The following is a 19111-nucleotide window of genomic DNA, read 5'->3' on the forward strand; positions in this document are numbered from 1 at the left end:
TTTGTTAAATTTTTATTTTATTTTTTTATTTAGTGATTAAATAAGTAATTTTAAGTGTATTGATGTATTTTTTTTATTTTTTTAAATATTTAAACCTATAAAAAATTTGAAAAGAAAAAAAAAATACTCAACAGTCAATTTGAGCGGTGCACTATGAGCGGTGCACTATGAGCGGCAGAGTAGTACCGCTCCACTAAATAATACTTATTTAAACATTAAGTTATAAAAATAAAAAATGGGGACACAAATTTAGAATCCACATGTGGTGTGGGTTTTGTGTTTCTGATAATTTTAATGAACAACGAATAACGGTTACTCTAAGTTCTTCGCGATTTTGGCTTTACTAGACGATAAAAGGATTCTAGCATGCCTCGGTTCTGTTATTTTTATTTTATTTTTTTAAACAACTCCTCGCTCTGTTATTAGACAATGATCTAATATTTTAATATTCTCTCAAATGAAGGGGATCTAACCTACCTAATATTTAAGCAAAACCGGAGGTTATAAGATTTTGTCAAAACTCATCAAATCACTATCATGTTCCGCTAAATCAATCATTAACTCAAAATTTAGATAAAATTGAAGATGGTTTTTAAAAGGAAAAATATAGTTACAAGCATAATTGTGTATTAATCTGTGCACCAATATAATGTAATTTGTCAAAAAATAAATTTTATTAAAAACAGTGTTAATTTAAATTTTAAGTAAGAATAAATCAGTACTAGTACACAGATTAGTACACGACTCTATTTATATGTAGCAAAACTCTTTTTAAAATTATGATATTTTTTAGGAAATAATACTGACATCACAATAATTCGTTATAAAATAATCACATGTATACCTTTATTCATCGAGTATTTATCATTGCTTTCACACAAGGTTTAGTGGATGTTTGGAAATACTTTCCATTTCATTCCATTTAATTTTCTTTTTAACCATCGTTTAAATATAAATACTTTCAACTAATTATTATAACTTCTCTAAATTTTTAAACAAAAAATAAAAAACTATTCAACTTTTACAATTCAAAATAAAAATTATATTATAATAATATTTTAATTTTATCATATTTTTTATTTAATTTTTTCCTCTCTTCTTTCAAAATCCAATAAATACTTAACTCAAGCTATATTACTATTATCTATAAATCATCTTATTATTGTTTATAAAATTTTCATATAATTCCATTCCCCAAGCATCTATTTAGATTGAAGTGGGATTGACCTTGGGAGGAATATTTTAAAAAAAGGAAGAGGATTTGCAACCAATTTCAATTAAAATTAGAGAAGTGATATATAACTATACAAACATCTTACATAAATAAATTTATAAATTAATATAGCTTGTATAATATGTTAAATTTATTTTATAATAAAAATAATTTTATAATATAACGTACAAAATTAAATCATGTTAATCTGTAAATTTCTGTCTATGAAATAAAATATTTATTTTAATATTAATTTATTAAATGAAAAGTACCTATATCATAATAGTTAAATTAGTAATTACCCAGCCATGCCCTTTTGAAAATGAAAAAAGCTACACAATTTTTTATTATTTATATAACTTCTATATACTATATATTTTTTTAATTTCTATTATTTTTTTTCTTTTATCAAATATTTAATATATATAATGAATAGAAAAATTTAATTAATTTTAAAAAAATAAACTCAAAAAAAAAATTAAAAATTTAAAAATTTAAATAAATATGATTTATGGAGGTTGGAGGGGTTGAGCGTTATGCCTCTCCGAAAATATAGAACCTACTGGTACATATCATGCCACCAAAACAGGTGACAGCACATGCCACCAAACTAGTTGTCGTTTACAACAAGAGGTCTCCTTTCAAGAGTTAGAAAGACGAGTTCGTGGGAGAGTATCCCAATCCAGCTTCGAACATCCGAAGATGTCCACCTCTGGTCCTCTACAACCTTTTACAGGTTTTGTCGGTTAATACATTTTCGAATCGGCGATATCAGGTCGTGCCCCATCTAACCTCACGAGAAAATATTAAGAACAGCTATTATTTATTATTGTATATCATATATCTTATAAAAAATATCTCTATATCTTATAAAAACTTATAAATATATATAGTGTGTAATATAAATAATGGTTGATGTACAGTAAATTCTCTGACCTCACCAACCATGCCGGTATATTTCGCTTATAAAAATCGCTTTACAACCACATTTTTTCGAAAAAAAAATGCGTGCCCAAAACATGATTCTTTCCATTCTCTCTCGTTGACGTGCACGAAGTAGGTGTGCGCAAGTCCGTGTGTGCGCGCTCCTCCTCACCCCCACGGCGCTTCCAATACCTCTCTCCAGTTTCCACCAAGTTAGGGTTTCTTCCTTGGTTTAAAGCTCTTAAATTGGTCTGGTTCTGTAAGCATCGGCTTTTATCTTCTCTCGTGATAGTATCGTGTAAGAATTTAATGCTTACAGCAAAAACTAGCTGAATTTTGTACTTCTGTCATTTCGATTTGCCGTAGTTTCTAGACATGTTTATATAAATTTATGTCAAATCAAACACGCTGCTTATTTCTAAATTTTGAATTTCTGAATTACAATCTACCCTCGTAGTGTAAGAATCTTCATTGCTTCTTGTAGGTTGACTTTGGAAGTATATGACTGATTGCAAATAAGCTTCTTTCTCACCAAAAAAGTTGAGATTTTTGTATCATTTAAATTGCGACTGGATTTCTTTAGCGGGTATTTGAGAATTGAGATACGGGAATGCCACCAGAAATCACGGATGTGTCCCAAAATGGGACTGAGAAAAGTCTTGAGGCTTCAGGCTCTATATTTGAAATTGAAGAATTGGATATTTTGAAGTCGTTGAACCAACCACGGCCGATACATATAGAGAGGAATAGATCCTTTGACGAAAGGTCAATCAGTGAATTATCGAGCTGTCTTTCGCCTCGTGCATTTGGAAGAAATGCGGACAATAACGCTCACATCATGGACCATTTTGAGTATGGATATTCTCCAAGTAGAAGGTCTGGTTATAATACACCCAGATCAAGCAGTTATTTTGAGTCACATCCCATGGTAGCTGAGGCATGGGAAGCATTGAGGCGTTCCTTGGTTTACTTCCGCGGGCAACCTGTTGGGACAATTGCCGCAGTCGACCATTCTGTTGAAGAACTTAACTATGATCAGGTAAATACCACTTTCCAATTTATGTTCTATTTAGTTACCGATTACTGCATTTACTACATCTTAAAGTTAATCGTTTAACTTTTCTTTTTCGATTGGGATATGGAAAAGCACATTTGAAATTTATATGAGGAGGCAGTATTGGTATATGATATGCTTGTTAGTTGCTAGTCACAACTGAGTGATAATATAGTGAAAAGAGAGTTACTCTTTTTTTAAAAAAAGAGGACGATACCTCAATTTTATTGATAGCCCTCATTTATGGCGGAGGAAAATCGTGGTTACAACCAAAAAACACCTGGGTGATACAAGAAATCAAAAAAGAAGAAACAAAACCCAGGTGTTGAAAAAACTAAATAACCAACCAACAATAACTGAAAAACACCATTTTTCTAGGTACAATACCAAAACAAAACCAAGCCTAGAAAACAAACACATCAACACCTGCAAGAAAGAGCACACAATCAAAAATAGTTATTCAAAAAATAAAAATTAAAGAAACCAGAACTTACTAAGGCCAAACCTACGAGATGGGAAGATAGGGAAGCCTGAGTCTGTCCATCCGAAGAAGCCCTCTGAGTTGATCAGGCATATCACTATCATCAACCCAGTTTCTGTTTAAACCCCCAGTGCCCCTCTTAGCAAGAAAATCCGCCACAGCATTCCCTTCCCGAAAAATATGGCGAAAGCAATAATACATGCCCATAAGATACTCATTTAATTCCTCCCAGAAATCCTCTAAATACCAAATATTACAGTTCCCGTTAGTAATCCAATTGACTAGCAATTGAGAATCCGTCTCAATCTCAACACGTAAATACCCAAGTTGATAGCACCTACGAATCCCTTCCAACACCCCATGCAGCTCAGTAAAGTTATTAAAACCTTGACCTAAGGAAACAGAATAAGCCATACAAAGCTTGCCACAATGATCACGAATAACACCCCCAGCACCAACTAGCCCAGGATCACCTAAACTACTACCATCCGTATTAAGCTTAACCCAGCCATAAAGAGGCCGAGACCATCTCACCACACGCACCTGCTTAGGTTTAGGGGCTAAGATCGGGATCTCAAGTCCGTTTAAGATAGCAACATCATGAGAAGAAATTTTAGAAACTCTTATAATTAAATGCATAATCCTTCGAAGCCAAAATTTAATAACATGCCAAACTGCCTCAACATTTGAAGCTTTACCATCACACTGGGCTTTGCAATGCCATTCCCAAAGTTTCCAAGAAACAATGGAAGGGAGAAGACCAAAAATGATTCTAACTTGAGAAGACTTATTCGCACGACAGAACCAAAAATTAATTTGTTCATGCCAGGTCTAAAAAACACCCATGTGCACACCTAACTGAATCGCAGCCATGCGCCAAATCTGACAAGCAACCTCACCAGTACAAGCACATGATTCAAATTCTCAACTTGACCCCTAGAACAACAATGACATTTCGACGCTAGAGGAACACCAACATTTTTAATCTTCGCATCAACACTCAAACAATTGTGATGGGCCTTCCACATCATAATAGAGACTTTCTTTGGTAGATTTTTATGCCAGATCCAATCAGCCCAATCTAAAGGAGACGCCCTAACTCAGATACAATCCCAAGCACTTTTTGTAGTAAAATTACCAGCCTTGTCATTTAACCAGATTAAGACATCTTGACCCTCTTTCCTCCTAGCCAAAAAATTACACAATTCAGAAGTTTTTTGTATACCCACAAGCCTCTCCATGAGCGGAACATCCCAACCATTGTCAAGGCGACATTCTTTAATTTTCAGCAAAGGCTGCTCAATAACTGGATAAAGATTGCTGAGAGGGCCACCTTCAACCCAATTACCGTACCAGAAGGAGATATTACCATCTCGAACGAGCCATTTAGAATTATTTAAAACATCAAGAAGACTTCTAACAATAGATTTCCAAAACCAGGTACCCTTATTGGGCGCCAAAAGAGAGAGATGATTACCCCTAACATACTTACCCCTAAAGAAATCCGTCCATAAAGACTATCCCATAACCAGTTGACAGGCTAGTTTCAAGTGTAAAGCCTTTTGAATATCACCAAAATCCTGGATACCCAAGCCACCTTCCTCAATAGGCCTACAGATATTATGCCAAGCAATCCATTTTCTCTTACCTTTTCCATCTGAATCACCCCAAAAGAAAGAACTTAGAAGTCAATTCAAAACAATAAGCACAGTTTTAGGAACATGTAAAACAGCTAAAAGATGGGTAGCCATACTCGATAAAACATGTCGAAGCAAAATAGTACGACCACCAACAGAAAGCATTTTCATCTTCCAACCCGCAATTTTCCTTTTAATCTTACCAAGCAAATCACCAAAATCACTAACTTTTAGCCTACCATCCACAACTGGAACTCCCAAATATTTGAAAGGAAAAGAACTTTCAGAAAAACCAGTGATACGAAGAATGGAAGATTTTCTAGTAAGAGAAATTCTTTTGGAGAAAAATATAGCACTTTTTTCTCTACTAAGAACTTTCCCCGACCAAGTTTCATAAATATTCAAAACCTCCATCAAACTCCTCATGGATTTTTTACCACCATCACTAAAAATAACAATATCATCTGTATATATAAGATGAGAAATAAGGGGGGTACCACGAGCCTGAATAAACTGACCAATTTTTCCATTCCCAAAAGAAACCTTAAGAAGGTGAGACAGCACCTCTTGCATAATGATAAATAAATAGGGAGAGAGTGGGTCGCCTTGTCTCAAACCACGCTTCCCTTTAAAGAAACCCAAAGAGGTGCCATTCATCATAACGGAATACCAAGGAGTGGTAATACAAGCCTTAATCAAAGTACAAAACTCAGAAGAGAAACCAAAGGCATCCAAGACATGTAAAAGAAAATTCCAATCAACACGGTCATAAGCCTTGGACATATCAAGTTTAACCAAAACATTCCCTCCATTAATATTTCTATGAATAGAATGAACCATCTCTTGGGTAAGACTAATGTTCTAAAAAATACTACGTCCAGGAATGAACGCCCATTGCTCCTGAGAAATAATCTTACTAAGTAAATCCGTAAGACAGTTCACAATAATTTTAGCACAAATCTTATAGAACACTGAACAGAGACTAATAGGCCGGAATTTATCGAAACTAGAGGGTTTATCCACCTTAGGAATTAAAACAATTAAGGACGCAGTATAGAATCTGGGAAGAGATTTGCAATGAAAAAAATCAGAGATAGCACCCAACAAGTCATCTTTAACCAAGTCCCAATAAACTCTATAGAAACCCAAGCCAAAACCATATGGATCAGGACTACTGTCAATGGGAATACTGAAGAGAGCATCCTTAATTTCCTTGAGAGAAGGAGCTCGATAAAGTACCCTGTTCTCATCAATAGTAATCATAGGATCAAATAAATCACTAAGATTGGGCAGATCACAAAGATCCCCAGCCCCCAACAAATTATTAAAATAATCAACAGCAGCTTTATGAATTTCAAAAGGAGAATTTAAACAAATACCATCAACCAAATGCATATCCTTAATCTTCGTATGATTTTTAGCATTTAGTTAAGCATGGTAAAATTTAGAATTTTGATCCTCATCTTTCAACCAACTTTTTTTAGCCAAATGAGCAAGACGAGTATCTTCTCTATCAAGCCAAGTAGACAGATCCATTTTAGTCTTCAAAAGAGCATTATCATCCTCTTGATTAAAACAAGTTTGAAGTTGAACTTCCAAACTCTCAATACGGTGCTCTAATTGATTGATGATGACCTCAGTCCTGCCAAACACATTCCTATTCCACTCCCTTAAAGCAACCTTGAACCTTTTCAATTTAATAGAAAGGTTCACAAGGCCATGACCATACCCATCTAATCCCCACACGCTCTCCACAAAGCGAAGAAAATCACTATGATCAGTCCATATAAATTGAAACCGAAAAGGACTAGGACCATACCTAAAAGGATCCTCACCTATTTGAATTACTAGCGGAGAGTGATCGGAAGTAGTACGAGCCAAGACCTAAAAAAACACATTAGGAAAATAATTAAGAAAATTAGAATCGATGAAAGATCTATCTAACCTTGCACAACTGCGTGCCAAACCGCCTCGACCATTACACTAAGTCATGCTCGGGCCTTTAGAGCACATGTCCAGCCAACCGTTGTTATGAATGCACATGTTAAAATTTTCCATAGCCACGAAAGGACGTGGATTACCACACCTAGAAGCTTCTAGGTCCTCCCATAACATCTTCCGCTCAAACTGAGTGCACTTAGCATACACAATGGTAAGAACATAGACATGCCCATTCTCTTCTATTTTAACTGACACAAATTGATTAGAAGCAGCCAACCACTGGATAGAAATTGCAGACTTCCAAAGTAACCAAATTTCCCCATTTTGTGCTTCATTAGTGAGGAAAGACCCACACTTGAAGCACCCCAGCAACTTAGGAATCTCATCCGCCGTCACAAAAGGTTTAGTGGAGCTTCTTTTTGGAAACTTACCAGCCACATTATTTGGGCCTTCCGAGTCCAAGCAATAATCTTTTCTTAGGTCACCTTTCAGCTTGTCACGCTCACTTTCACAATTTGAATGAATGGCAATTCTCACGTCTTGTTCAGCAACTCTTACGCATCCCTCATGGACTATTTCTTCATCAGTTGCACCTTCAAGCTCCTCAATTACAATCGGTTCCAATAACACCTTAGAATTAAGCCCAGTCTCACCAAGGCCCATGGCAGCAGCCACAAGACCAATGCCCATGGAAATCAATTCTTTTGAACAACCCATAGGCAGTTCGGCACTCTGATGAAGCTGATTCATTTCACGGTGGGCTTTCACACTAGACCCAAGGACATTAACTTCCTCATTCAACCCGGACGTAGACCTGCACATAGGCCCTAGACTTGCATCACCTTCCTCATCAACCCTTTCCGGCAGTAGATCATCAAGTATAGTAGGATTCGGTACAGCCTCTTGAATGGCTACAGTCAAGTCCTCTCCAGTCAACTTAGAGCCAACCTCAATCCCAAACACCTTCTCAGGAGACACTTGCACCTGTCCAGAATCCCCCGAGCCATGGAGGCTTTCAGAATTGACCACTCCCACCAGTGCTTTACCATCAGAAACAACTGGATGAGAAGTATCCTGCCAAGGTGCTTCTTTGCTAGATTCTCCCTGTTCAGTTATCACGACACCAACAAAAGGTTTCAAATTCTTTTCATGGTTATCAGACTTATGCAAAATAGGTGCAATCGGTAAACTTCTAGCCACGGTCTCCCCCTTGTCAATCGGTTTTTCCAGTTTCTTCACCCATATCTTCCCTCATTTCACCTTTTGTTTTTGCTCACTTTCATACCTGCAAGTCCGTTGGTTGTTGCCTTGGCATCGACACGTCAAACAATAAGCCGGCAAAGTCTCGTAAATAATCTCCTGCCTACGGCTTTTTGGCATCCCAGGAATACCAATCCAAAAATGGGAAAGGGGCTCATGTGAAGCATCAATTTCTAAGCAAACCTGAGCCCCATCTGTACGAGTAGCACAGGTCATGGGATTATCACGGCGAATATACTTCCCTATCGGTGCCATGAGTATCTTTAAGAGAGAAGAATGATAGAAATTAGGTGGGAGGCCTGGCAAAAAAACCCAAACTAGAACAGACGGCGGCTCACAGTCCTCATCAAACTTTGGAGACCAGGCAAAGGGGCGGTAAGGGACCCCCTCAATATCACACGACTCCCTCGACAAGGCTTTATGAAAATCAGATTCAGTGGTCATGTGGATGAAAATGTTCCTGGGACGTTGCATGGCCGAGACGACGGGCATAAAAGACAGACCCCAGCGGCTCCTAATGAAGGCACGGATGGTGTCGAGAGAGTGTCTTTGTCATAGAAATTTCACTACCATTGAGAACCTAAAAGGTTCTAAAAGGTTTTGCAGTTTTAACAAGCTCCTCAGATGAGAAAGTGAAAAACACTTCTCCATCCACATATTTTGGTTGCCAGAGAGGAACAACCATCTTCGGCAGTGGTTGGGGCACTGTCGAGACAAGATCGGCAAACAACCGAAGAGGACCTGCCATGGGAGGCTGGCCATCAACGGCCGCCATGCAACGTAAGTGAAGGCTTACGGAAAAAAGGCGATGAAACCCTAGCATAGCAAATTTTACATAAAAGGCTTACGTCCTCGTTTGATGTCATTTTTCTTGTATCATTCATAATACAAGATTCATGATAGGAGTGTAAATGGGACTTTTCAAGAAAAATGGTGCTGCCTCTTCTCTTAATCTATTGGGTTATCCCGCTGATTCGGGGTACCTGGTCAATGTTTTATTTCTATATACATGCATATACGTTCTTTGTGTTATCACTTTCAGGGTGTAGAAAATTTCTGGAAGATTGCAGTCGTTAAATAATTGTTGAACTTATTTGAACTGCAGTTATCTGGCATGGGTCGTTATTCAGCTAATAGATATAGCAAGTTAGGAATTCTGACATGGCCGAGCGAACCTAGTAAGCAGTTCCACCTGCTATACTGTAATAATTTTTAGAACCTTAGCTGTTTGATGTATTTAGAAATTATTGAATTGCTAATTATTGTTCTTTTACCATTTTGTGCAAATTTTCTCTAGAAGTTCTTTGCACTTCCATCTTTTTTGAGCACCGGAAATAATTGAATTTACCCTACCTTGCAGGTCTTTGTTAGAGATTTTGTCCCAAGTGCCCTGGCTCTTTTGATGAATGGAGAGGATGAAATAGTAAAAAATTTTCTTTTGAAAACTCTTCGCCTTCAATCAAGGGAGAAGATGATAGATCGGTTCAAACTAGGGGATGGAGTTATGCCTGCAAGTTTTAAAGTGCTCCACGACCCAGTAAGAAACCATGAAACTTTGATTGCAGACTTTGGTGAGAGTGCAATAGGAAGAGTGGCTCCAGTTGATTCTGGATTTTGGTGGATCATATTACTCCGTGCATATACAAAACATACAGGGGACTCTTCCTTGGCAGACTTACCTGAATGCCAAAAGGGTATGCGTCTTATTTTGAGTCTATGTCTCTCAGAAGGCTTTGATACATTCCCAACTCTACTGTGCGCTGATGGATGCTGTATGATTGACCGCAGAATGGTTAGTTTATTTTCTTAATTTTGTGATACAATTGACAAATAACCTTAAAAAAAAAATTATCATGTTCTCAATTAGACAAAGTTGACATGATAAGCGTTAATGCCATCTATTTATGTTAGTACCTACTCCCGAGCCCAAAAAATAGATTGATCTTCTCAGACTTGTGTGTGGACTATAGATATCCAACACGTGGTCAAGAAACCTTTCAGGATCAGTCATAATGTTGTGGCTCGCTGTTTAACCCCCGTGTTTCCCATATCTGTGCCATGTTATTTTGTGGACAGCAGTATAGTTAGGGTGTGTGTATTTTCCTAAGATTTATCAGTATTTTTAATTGTCAAATTTTTGATCATTCAGGGAGTATATGGATATCCTATTGAAATCCAATCACTCTTCTTTATGGCTTTAAGATGTGCTTTGCTCTTACTTAAGCAAGATGATGCGGGAAAGGATTTTGTGGACTTAATAACTAATCGTCTCCATGCTCTGAGTTATCACATGCGTAGCTATTTTTGGCTGGACTTGAAGCAGCTCAATGACATTTATCGGTATAAAACAGAGGAGTACTCTCATACTGCTGTTAACAAGTTCAATGTTATGCCTGATTCTCTTCCGGATTGGGTTTTTGATTTCATGCCAAGTCATGGAGGTTACTTTGTTGGCAACGTTAGTCCTGCCAAAATGGATTTCCGTTGGTTCTGCCTGGGTAACTGTATGGCGATTTTGTCATCTTTGGCAACCCCAGAGCAATCTGCAGCTATAATGGATCTCATTGAATCACGTTGGGAAGAGTTGGTAGGAGAAATGCCATTGAAAATTTGTTATCCAGCAATAGAAAGTCATGAATGGCGGATTGTAACTGGCTGTGACCCAAAAAACACTAGGTGGAGTTACCATAATGGAGGCTCTTGGCCAGGTGAGTTTCTGCCGAGATTTTCTTAAAGCCAATGTTGGATATCGTGCAAAATCTTTTGTGCCTGACAAAGTTTCCAAATCGTTAGTTGTTATTGGTTTTGTCTATGATTTTCACTGTCGTTGGTTCAATGGTAGAAGTGCCTTAAGGTAATGCTTCATGTAAACGTTTTTGCTGCAGTACTATTATGGCTGCTCACAGCTGCATGTATCAAGACTGGACGCCCACAAACAGCTAGGCGTGCCATTGAACTTGCTGAAAGTCGGTTGTCCAAAGACCACTGGCCGGAATATTATGATGGAAAGCTTGGCAGGTATGTAGGAAAACAGGCTCGCAAATTTCAAACCTGGTCTATTGCGGGATACTTGGTGGCTAAGATGATGCTTGAAGACCCTTCTCATTTGGGTATGATATCACTTGGGGAAGATAAGCAGACGAAACCCCTTATAAAAAGATCTGCCTCGTGGACTGTTTGATACTTGATACACACTACATACCGATCACCATATTTCTGTTCTATAAGCACTTACAGGGGAGCAACTGAAACTTGCGTGGTAGATCAAGCTTGCGATTAAGCAGAATCAGCTTGCATTAGGGTCTTAAAGAAACAACCATTTGCATAAGAGAAATAATATTTGTAGTCTTAAAATGTGTAAGTATCATATTCTCATTTTAAAAAAATGGATAAATATGAGATTTATATGAAAAATTATTTTTTAATGAACTACCTTTTTTAACCAAAGTGTGTATAGTTTGCATATCTTTTTGAAAAATGATATTATTATTACTCAAGTACAACTTATCTACAACTCTTTTTGTATTTATTTTTTTTTAATTTTTAATTTTACTTAATGATTAAGGAAATCAGTGTTAATAAAATTATAATTTTTTTAAATTTTTTCTTAATGATTAAGGATGTTAAAAAAATACTTAAAAGAAAATGAAATAAAAATAAAAAAATTTGAAATGCACATGAGTGGTAAATAGGTTGTAATAGAGTGGTATTATTTTCTTCTTCTTCTCTTTTACTAGTTTTAATTGTTAGATACTGTTTGGTCGCAAAGAATTTTTATCTTAAATATAAAATTTTTATCTCATTATTATAATTTTTTTTTAAATCTTTATATAAAATCTAATAAATAATTTAATTTTTTCTTATTTTTTAAAATAATTATCTGTAGTTCACACTTCTATAACTAGGAGAGAGATGATGGACTTCATACGTGAACCCTACGATAGGACATGTCTATCTCTTTTAATTATAAAAATTATTTGAAATAAATAGTCAGAAACAATCTTAATACAAGATCGAGAATACGTGGCTGCAGATCTTTCACGATGACTTGCGCAGCAGGAAGGACAGCCCTGTTGTTGGCTGCAATTCCAGGGCATTTACTAGGTTGTTGAACTGCATTTATGGCCGCCACCGCACATCAAACTTTTTTTTTGGTCAAAAGAAACAAATACAAAAACGAGATACAAGTAGATTTTCTGAAGAAACACTCCATTATAACACCACAACGAAAAAGTGCGAAAAAAAAGAGTTGTAGGACCAAATAGTTGGTTTCCATCCATATTTTGTAAAGAGGATGTCGGACGATCTTTTTACAGTTTACATAGCTGTATTGCCATTGTTAGAGGCGATGGAAGCTGAAGGTATACTACAATTTATTATCTTGAGATATTTTTTTAGTATACCTGTATTTCATTTTTCAAGATTAATAATTAAAAAAAGTAAAAATATAATAAGAAAATTGGCATTAGATGGACTGGACTGAGGCAAGCCAAATTTCTTTAAGCGCAAGTGATTATGAGATGGAATGATGCATACTTGAAAGATTTTGAGATGGAGAGTTTACTGGTAAGACATATGTAGCCGACGGCCACATTATGGTATGGCGACATGTGACAACCATGTGTAGAACAAGTTCCACGTGAGTGTCATGCATTGAGATTTTTATCATAGTTTTGCTTCACCTTGGTAGATTAGTGGTTGGGGAATTACATGGTGAGGCTTGTTGATAATAAGTTGCTAGAATATGATTGATCTGATTAAAATCGAACCAGTGGAAATGAGAGATAAAAAATATTAGCATGAAAAATATACACAAATCAAAACTAGAAAAGGAATGGAAAGGAAGATGGGAGCTAAGGTTCCACCATCCTCTTCGGTGGAAACACTAGAAAGGATAAGTAGCTTTTATAGAGAGGAGGAGGAGCTTCTATTTTTAAAAAACAAACGAGTCTTTTACAGCACATCAACATTCCTTGTAATAAATTTTTATAATTTTTTCTTTTTTTTAATCATAATTTCAATCTATTTTCTTTCCTTATATAAATTTATAAATTGATATAAACTGATACGATATGTCATATTATAAAATTATTTTTATTAAAAATATATTTAATAAATTATATAAAATTATAACATTTTATAAATTTATTTTTGTATGTTCTTCTTTGTCTCCGTAACATTTCACTTACTAATAACATTGAAACTAATATAATCGTGTCAGGTTAATATATGAAAGATGGATTTGATAGAGCAATCTCCCACTATATACTAATAAGGTTACCATCCTCTTACTTACTACTTATTTTTTATTTTTTTGTATTTGATTTTGTATTAATTTTTTTATTTAATAATTAAAGAAATGATTATTAATAAAATTATATATTTATTTAATTTTTTCTTAATTATTAAAGACGTTAAAAAAATATTTAAAAAAATAAAAAAAAATTAAATATAAATAATAAATGGGTAGTGATAGGTCTACTTTTGCTTTAGTGGTTCAACGGCCCAATACCCAGCCCCAACCAAAAATTTAAACCCCACCACACCACACGTGTCGTACTCGAACCACAACGACTTCGAGGTGGGGTACCCTTTCAATTTTCATGTTCACCGTTCATACGCTCACATATAAACCAACGAACCAACACGGCGTGTCGCGCACAGAGACAGAGAGGGACAGAGAGGAAGAGAGCGAGAGTGAGTGGGAAAGAAGAGGAGAGGAGTCAATGAAGGGAGGGAAGAGGCCGATCCAGGCGGTGGCGACATGGGCTCGTAGACAACCGCCGAAGATCAAGGTGTTTCTGGCGGTGGCTTCTGCCATGGCCGCGCTTGTGTTCCTGCGAATGATCGTTCACGATCATGACAACCTCTTCGCTGCAGCCGAGGCCGTTCACGCCCTCGGCATCTCCGTCCTTATTTACAAGCTCACCAAGGAGAAGACCTGTGCTGGTAAGAAAATCCAAGGAAAAAAAAAAAAAACGCACGCCCAGTCTCCTTATTTGATCTGTCTTTTTTTTTGGTCTTTTTGTTGAATTGAGCGGTCTGATTTGGAATTTGGTCCTCCTGTGTGATACCAAAAGTTAACACATCTCCGGGACCAATAAGGGGGGAAATAGTATATAGAATTAATTAAATAAAATGGTTCAACAGTTAATGCTTTGAGAATCATCCTGCATGAGCTAGAAGAAGTTTGGCTTCGATTTGTATTTTATAAAGGACTTGTTTGACATATTAGAATCTGGTAAAGATTTAATGGCGAAAATGCGCTCCCCTTGTTCGAGGGAATAAGGAGAGAAACTTGTGATTTTATTTTCCCAGTGGTATGGACATAAAATTACAAAAAGACAAACTTCAGAACGCACTCTGGATTAACTTAGTGACTAGTATAAACAAAAAATGTATGTGCTTCCTGCATTACGTGCGACTTATAATGACCATTAAGTCCAAAATTTCTCATTGGCTCTTTCTCTTGGACAATACAGAAGATAATCTTCTTTTATAACTACTCCGTACAAATTTGTCTGTCCAGTCTTCTATCGTGTCACAAAATATTGTTTATTTGGAAAGTCCATGATATCGATAGCTTTCCTAATATACCCTTTTGCTTTATTTGAAATGTCTATAACCATTTGCTATTTGGTTTGGATCTTCTCGATTTTTATAATATTCGATAGACAGGATAGATAATCTTGATGGCATTTTTCTAGACAAGTTCAATTTTAGTGAAAAGTAATAGTTTGATCGTGCAACAATAAAATTCTTTGAAGTTTTCCTTCTTTCTTTTGGCCCTTTGCTCGGACAAGAGTTTATAGCTTGGGAAATTGTCATGGATATTGTTAAGATTATAATTACCATAATCTTAATGCCCTTTTTGGCTTCGTTATTGTAAACTATTTGCAGGGCTTTCACTCAAATCACAGGAACTAACGGCCTTGTTTCTGGCGGTTAGACTCTATTGCAGTTTTGTTATGGAATTTGATATACACACATTACTTGATTCGGCAACATTGGTGACAACCCTTTGGGTTATCTATATGATTCGATTTAACTTGAAGTCTAGTTACATGGAAGATAAGGACAACTTCAAGATTTACTATGTGGTTAGCCCTCAATCATTTTGCAGAAAAATTTTAACTTTACTTTTTCTACATTCACATCTGCTGCATCTATTTGTTTAAAAAAAAAAAAACACGTGAATGTTGCCAAATTGAACTCTTTAAATATTTAGTTGAAAAGTGGTGTCTCCTTTTAGGTATGCATAGCTATTTCATTTCGCTGTTGCTTATTTGTATGAAACCTTGAATCCTTTTTTCCCCTAAATTAGGTTTTAGGCGCATGAGGATTTTGTTTCTCTGTATGGATTTCAATGGTTCATCATCTGAACTCACAGCTAAACATATTGGCATTCAGTCAAAAAACCTGTGGTAGTTGTGCGTTTTACATTGTGGCATGTGAAGACTAGAAACCATCTTAGAGATTCCAATTTTGGTACATTTAATTTCCTTACACTTTTCTCATATCTCCAATTGACATGGTTTCCCTATTATCATTCATCTATTTTTATTATCATTCATCTATTTTTTTCTGTTGTACTTCTAAAAAAAAAAAAAAAATCTTTTTGTTGCTATGACTTGATGATTCTTTTTCTGGGGACACTTCACTTTTTGTATCCACTAAATAGGCATGTGAATTCTAGTTACCAAATTGTAAATCAAAAAGTGATGTCTATATTGTTGATTTGATCAGCACTTGACAAGCATGATCATGTTATACATGCATGGATGTGGTCAGGTTTCCTTGTTATGAATTATTCTAGGGTTGGCTTGGACAAAGACTTTCATAGTTTCTGATGTACCCTCCATTTTGTCTGACACATCGAAAAAATAGACCATACTTCTTTGTTATAAAAAATATAGTGGCTTGTTAATATATTCTGATGGTTGAACGTGTTTTGGAAATTTGCCTTTTGATTTTTTCTTAATCTAATAGATATTTTGTTTCTCCTCCTTGCAGGTGATACCTTGTGCTGTGCTATCATTTTTAATTCATCCCACAACACAGCATCATGTCTTGAACAGGATTTTCTGGGCCTTCTGTGTTTATCTTGAAGCTGTTTCAGTGCTACCTCAGCTACGGGTCATGCAGAACACAAAGGTATGTTTTAAAGTAATTCTTACCTGCCCTATTATTTATTCCATTCTGATGGTGCACCCTATTATTTAATAATTGGCCTTTTGACAACCTTGTTTCCTCATCTTTGATTTTTCAAATTCTCAGATTGTGGAACCATTCACTGCACATTATGTCTTTGCACTGGGTGTCGCAAGGTTCTTGAGTTGTGCACACTGGCTTCTCCAGGTTTGATACAATTCTTGAGATATGATTCCATTTCTGCATCTTCTTAATTAAATGTAATTAAGTGCTAGGTTAGTTTTGCTACAGCCTTTTGATATTTAAAACACACTAAGAGTTACTGTGTCTGACACTTGCCAGCTTGGCAGATATGTCAAATAGTGAGGGGAGACTTGCAAATAAATTGACCTTCGAATTTAAAATGTCTTAACACTAGTATAATTGATTTGATGAACGACTATGACACCTTTTGAACTGGAGACCTCTATTTCTTTATGCACAAATGGACATGCAGATAGCCATCATGCTGTTAAGTTTTGCTACAGCCTTTTGATATTTAAAACACACTAAGAGTTACTGTGTCTGACACTTGCCAGCATGGCAGATATGTCAAATAGTGAGGGGAGACTTGCAAATAAATTGACCTTCGAATTTAAAATGTCTTAACACTAGTATAATTGATTTGATGAACGACTATGACACCTTTTGAACTGGAGACCTCTATTTCTTTATGCACAAATGGACATGCAGATAGCCATCATGCTGTTAGTATCTCAGTGAGCTTTTTTATGGTCTAGATCATAACCGGCACTAAGCACGGATTTATAGTTGGAGCTTCTCATTTGTGGGAAAATGAGAGATTATGGTTTTACTGGACATTTTTGGATGATTATGGTTTAAACGATAATAACAACTAAAGAACATCCAGAATTTTCCACAAAACTTATAATACCTTTTGCAGCGTCTTTTTTTACAAGTAATAAAGTATATTTACTGATTTCGCCCCAAAAATGCATAAACCAACCGTTATGATCAATCACATAAACCTTCTCAACACATTATTCAGCTACAACATCTTGCAGATGAGAAAATAAGAACGATTCTAAAAAAAAAAAAATATGAATTTATCTTTTATTTAGACAAAACTTCAGAGTAATCCTTTTATGGGCATAGTTGTGACAAAGCTTTCATGCGGATCTATTTATTTTCCTGTTAAAACAAAACTAATTGTTGTCCTAAGGTGTGGTAATAATTACCAACACAAATTTAGTTTCTTAGATTAAGCTTTCCTTCTTTTGCGCAGGTGTTGGATACTCGAGGCCGCTTGCTGACAGCTTTGGGTTATGGTTTGTGGCCTTCTATGGTTCTCCTTTCTGAAATTGTCCAGACTTTTATTCTTGCTGATTTTTGCTACTACTATGTGAAAAGGTAGGTGAAATACTTTGATTTTGCAAATTCCTTGTATGTTACATTTGCGGATCACTGCTAAATTTTTCTGTGGATGCAGCATTTTTGGCGGACAACTTGTTCTGCGGCTCCCCTCGGGGGTGGTGTAAGCTTTGGGATACTTCAGATTTTTGGTATATATCTAGTTCAGCAGAAACATTCTACATCAGCAACTTAACTATGTAATGTAGTATTTAGCAGTCGTTGGGATGTTTGGATGGATGGTAATTTATTCTTGACGAGTATGGTGGTTCAGGAGTTATCCTCAATGTTTTAAGCCCATATATTATTAGTTCTTAACATGAACGTTAACATATCAGGATTCAGTTCTACATTAATGTTCTGTCTCGCTCAACTGTTCAGCTACCCTGTCTTTGTAGGGATTCTCACCGTATGAGGAGATCAAGATCGAATTGGAGAGTCTTCGGGGGGAAAGTAGGAAAGTCTCATTGCCGACTCGTCTTTTACATCTAGAGATGCTGATTATGATAACTACGGTACCGAAAATAAGAAAAGTAGGTTTTTTTTTTTTTTTTTTTTTTTGGGACAAGTTTATTGTAGATATATTTAACAGTTACATAATACAATAGTTAATAGGGTGAGAGGTCTCAATATTCATCTCAAATTAGAAAATACAACACATAAAAGAAAAAAAGAGTGATCTGGGATCAATAATGACCCCTACCCATTTTTCACGAAGGGAAGTCATATGAAGCGGTTTTGATACAGTTCAATAAACAGTATAATACTACTACTGGAAGTTGCAGTAAAATGTTCCGCGATGCATTCTGGTGGTCTGAATTGGCTGAAAGAGACTTTCATGACCTCTCTCTCACATTTCCTTCCGTTTTCTTATCACTGGGTTGGAAGTTTTCTGCTACTCGTAGATGGACGAACACGTATCAACAAGGTGTATGTGTAAACAAAACAATTTCTCTGTTAGTCGATGGAATATGCACATTTTTTGCGTGAAACATTATATTCTTAAAAATTTAAGTTAAAATCAAATATTTGAATAAGTA

General features: G+C 35.9%; 2 protein-coding genes across 4 annotated transcripts; both read left to right on the plus strand.

The window, feature by feature from the left end:
- Positions 1–2169: 2169 nt before the first annotated feature.
- LOC122316653 (probable alkaline/neutral invertase B) lies at positions 2170–11952 on the plus strand. 2 transcript variants are annotated; one of them, XM_043133339.1, is made up of 5 exons: positions 2170–2349; positions 2622–3176; positions 9871–10302; positions 10660–11218; positions 11396–11952. In XM_043133339.1, exons 2-5 carry the CDS (start codon positions 2748–2750, stop codon positions 11689–11691), a joined length of 1716 nt encoding a protein of 571 aa, XP_042989273.1. In that variant the 5' UTR covers positions 2170–2349; positions 2622–2747; the 3' UTR covers positions 11692–11952. The 2 variants fall into 2 exon arrangements, with proteins under 2 accessions (XP_042989273.1, XP_042989272.1); XM_043133338.1 differs by having other exon boundaries at positions 2171–2435.
- A 2120-nt stretch (positions 11953–14072) lies between these two features.
- On the plus strand, positions 14073–18843 carry LOC122317543 (ER lumen protein-retaining receptor erd-2.2-like). Of its 2 annotated transcripts, XM_043134677.1 has the most exons (7): positions 14073–14459; positions 15411–15610; positions 16524–16664; positions 16788–16868; positions 17947–18071; positions 18151–18223; positions 18470–18843. In XM_043134677.1, exons 1-6 carry the CDS (start codon positions 14114–14116, stop codon positions 18197–18199), a joined length of 942 nt encoding a protein of 313 aa, XP_042990611.1. In that variant the 5' UTR covers positions 14073–14113; the 3' UTR covers positions 18200–18223; positions 18470–18843. The 2 variants fall into 2 exon arrangements, with proteins under 2 accessions (XP_042990611.1, XP_042990610.1); XM_043134676.1 differs by lacking the exon at positions 18470–18843 and having other exon boundaries at positions 18151–18427.
- The last annotated feature ends 268 nt before the right edge of the window (positions 18844–19111 follow it).

Source organism: Carya illinoinensis, chromosome 7, assembly GCF_018687715.1.
Source record: "Carya illinoinensis cultivar Pawnee chromosome 7, C.illinoinensisPawnee_v1, whole genome shotgun sequence".
In the NCBI taxonomy this organism is placed as follows: Eukaryota; Viridiplantae; Streptophyta; class Magnoliopsida; order Fagales; family Juglandaceae; genus Carya; species Carya illinoinensis.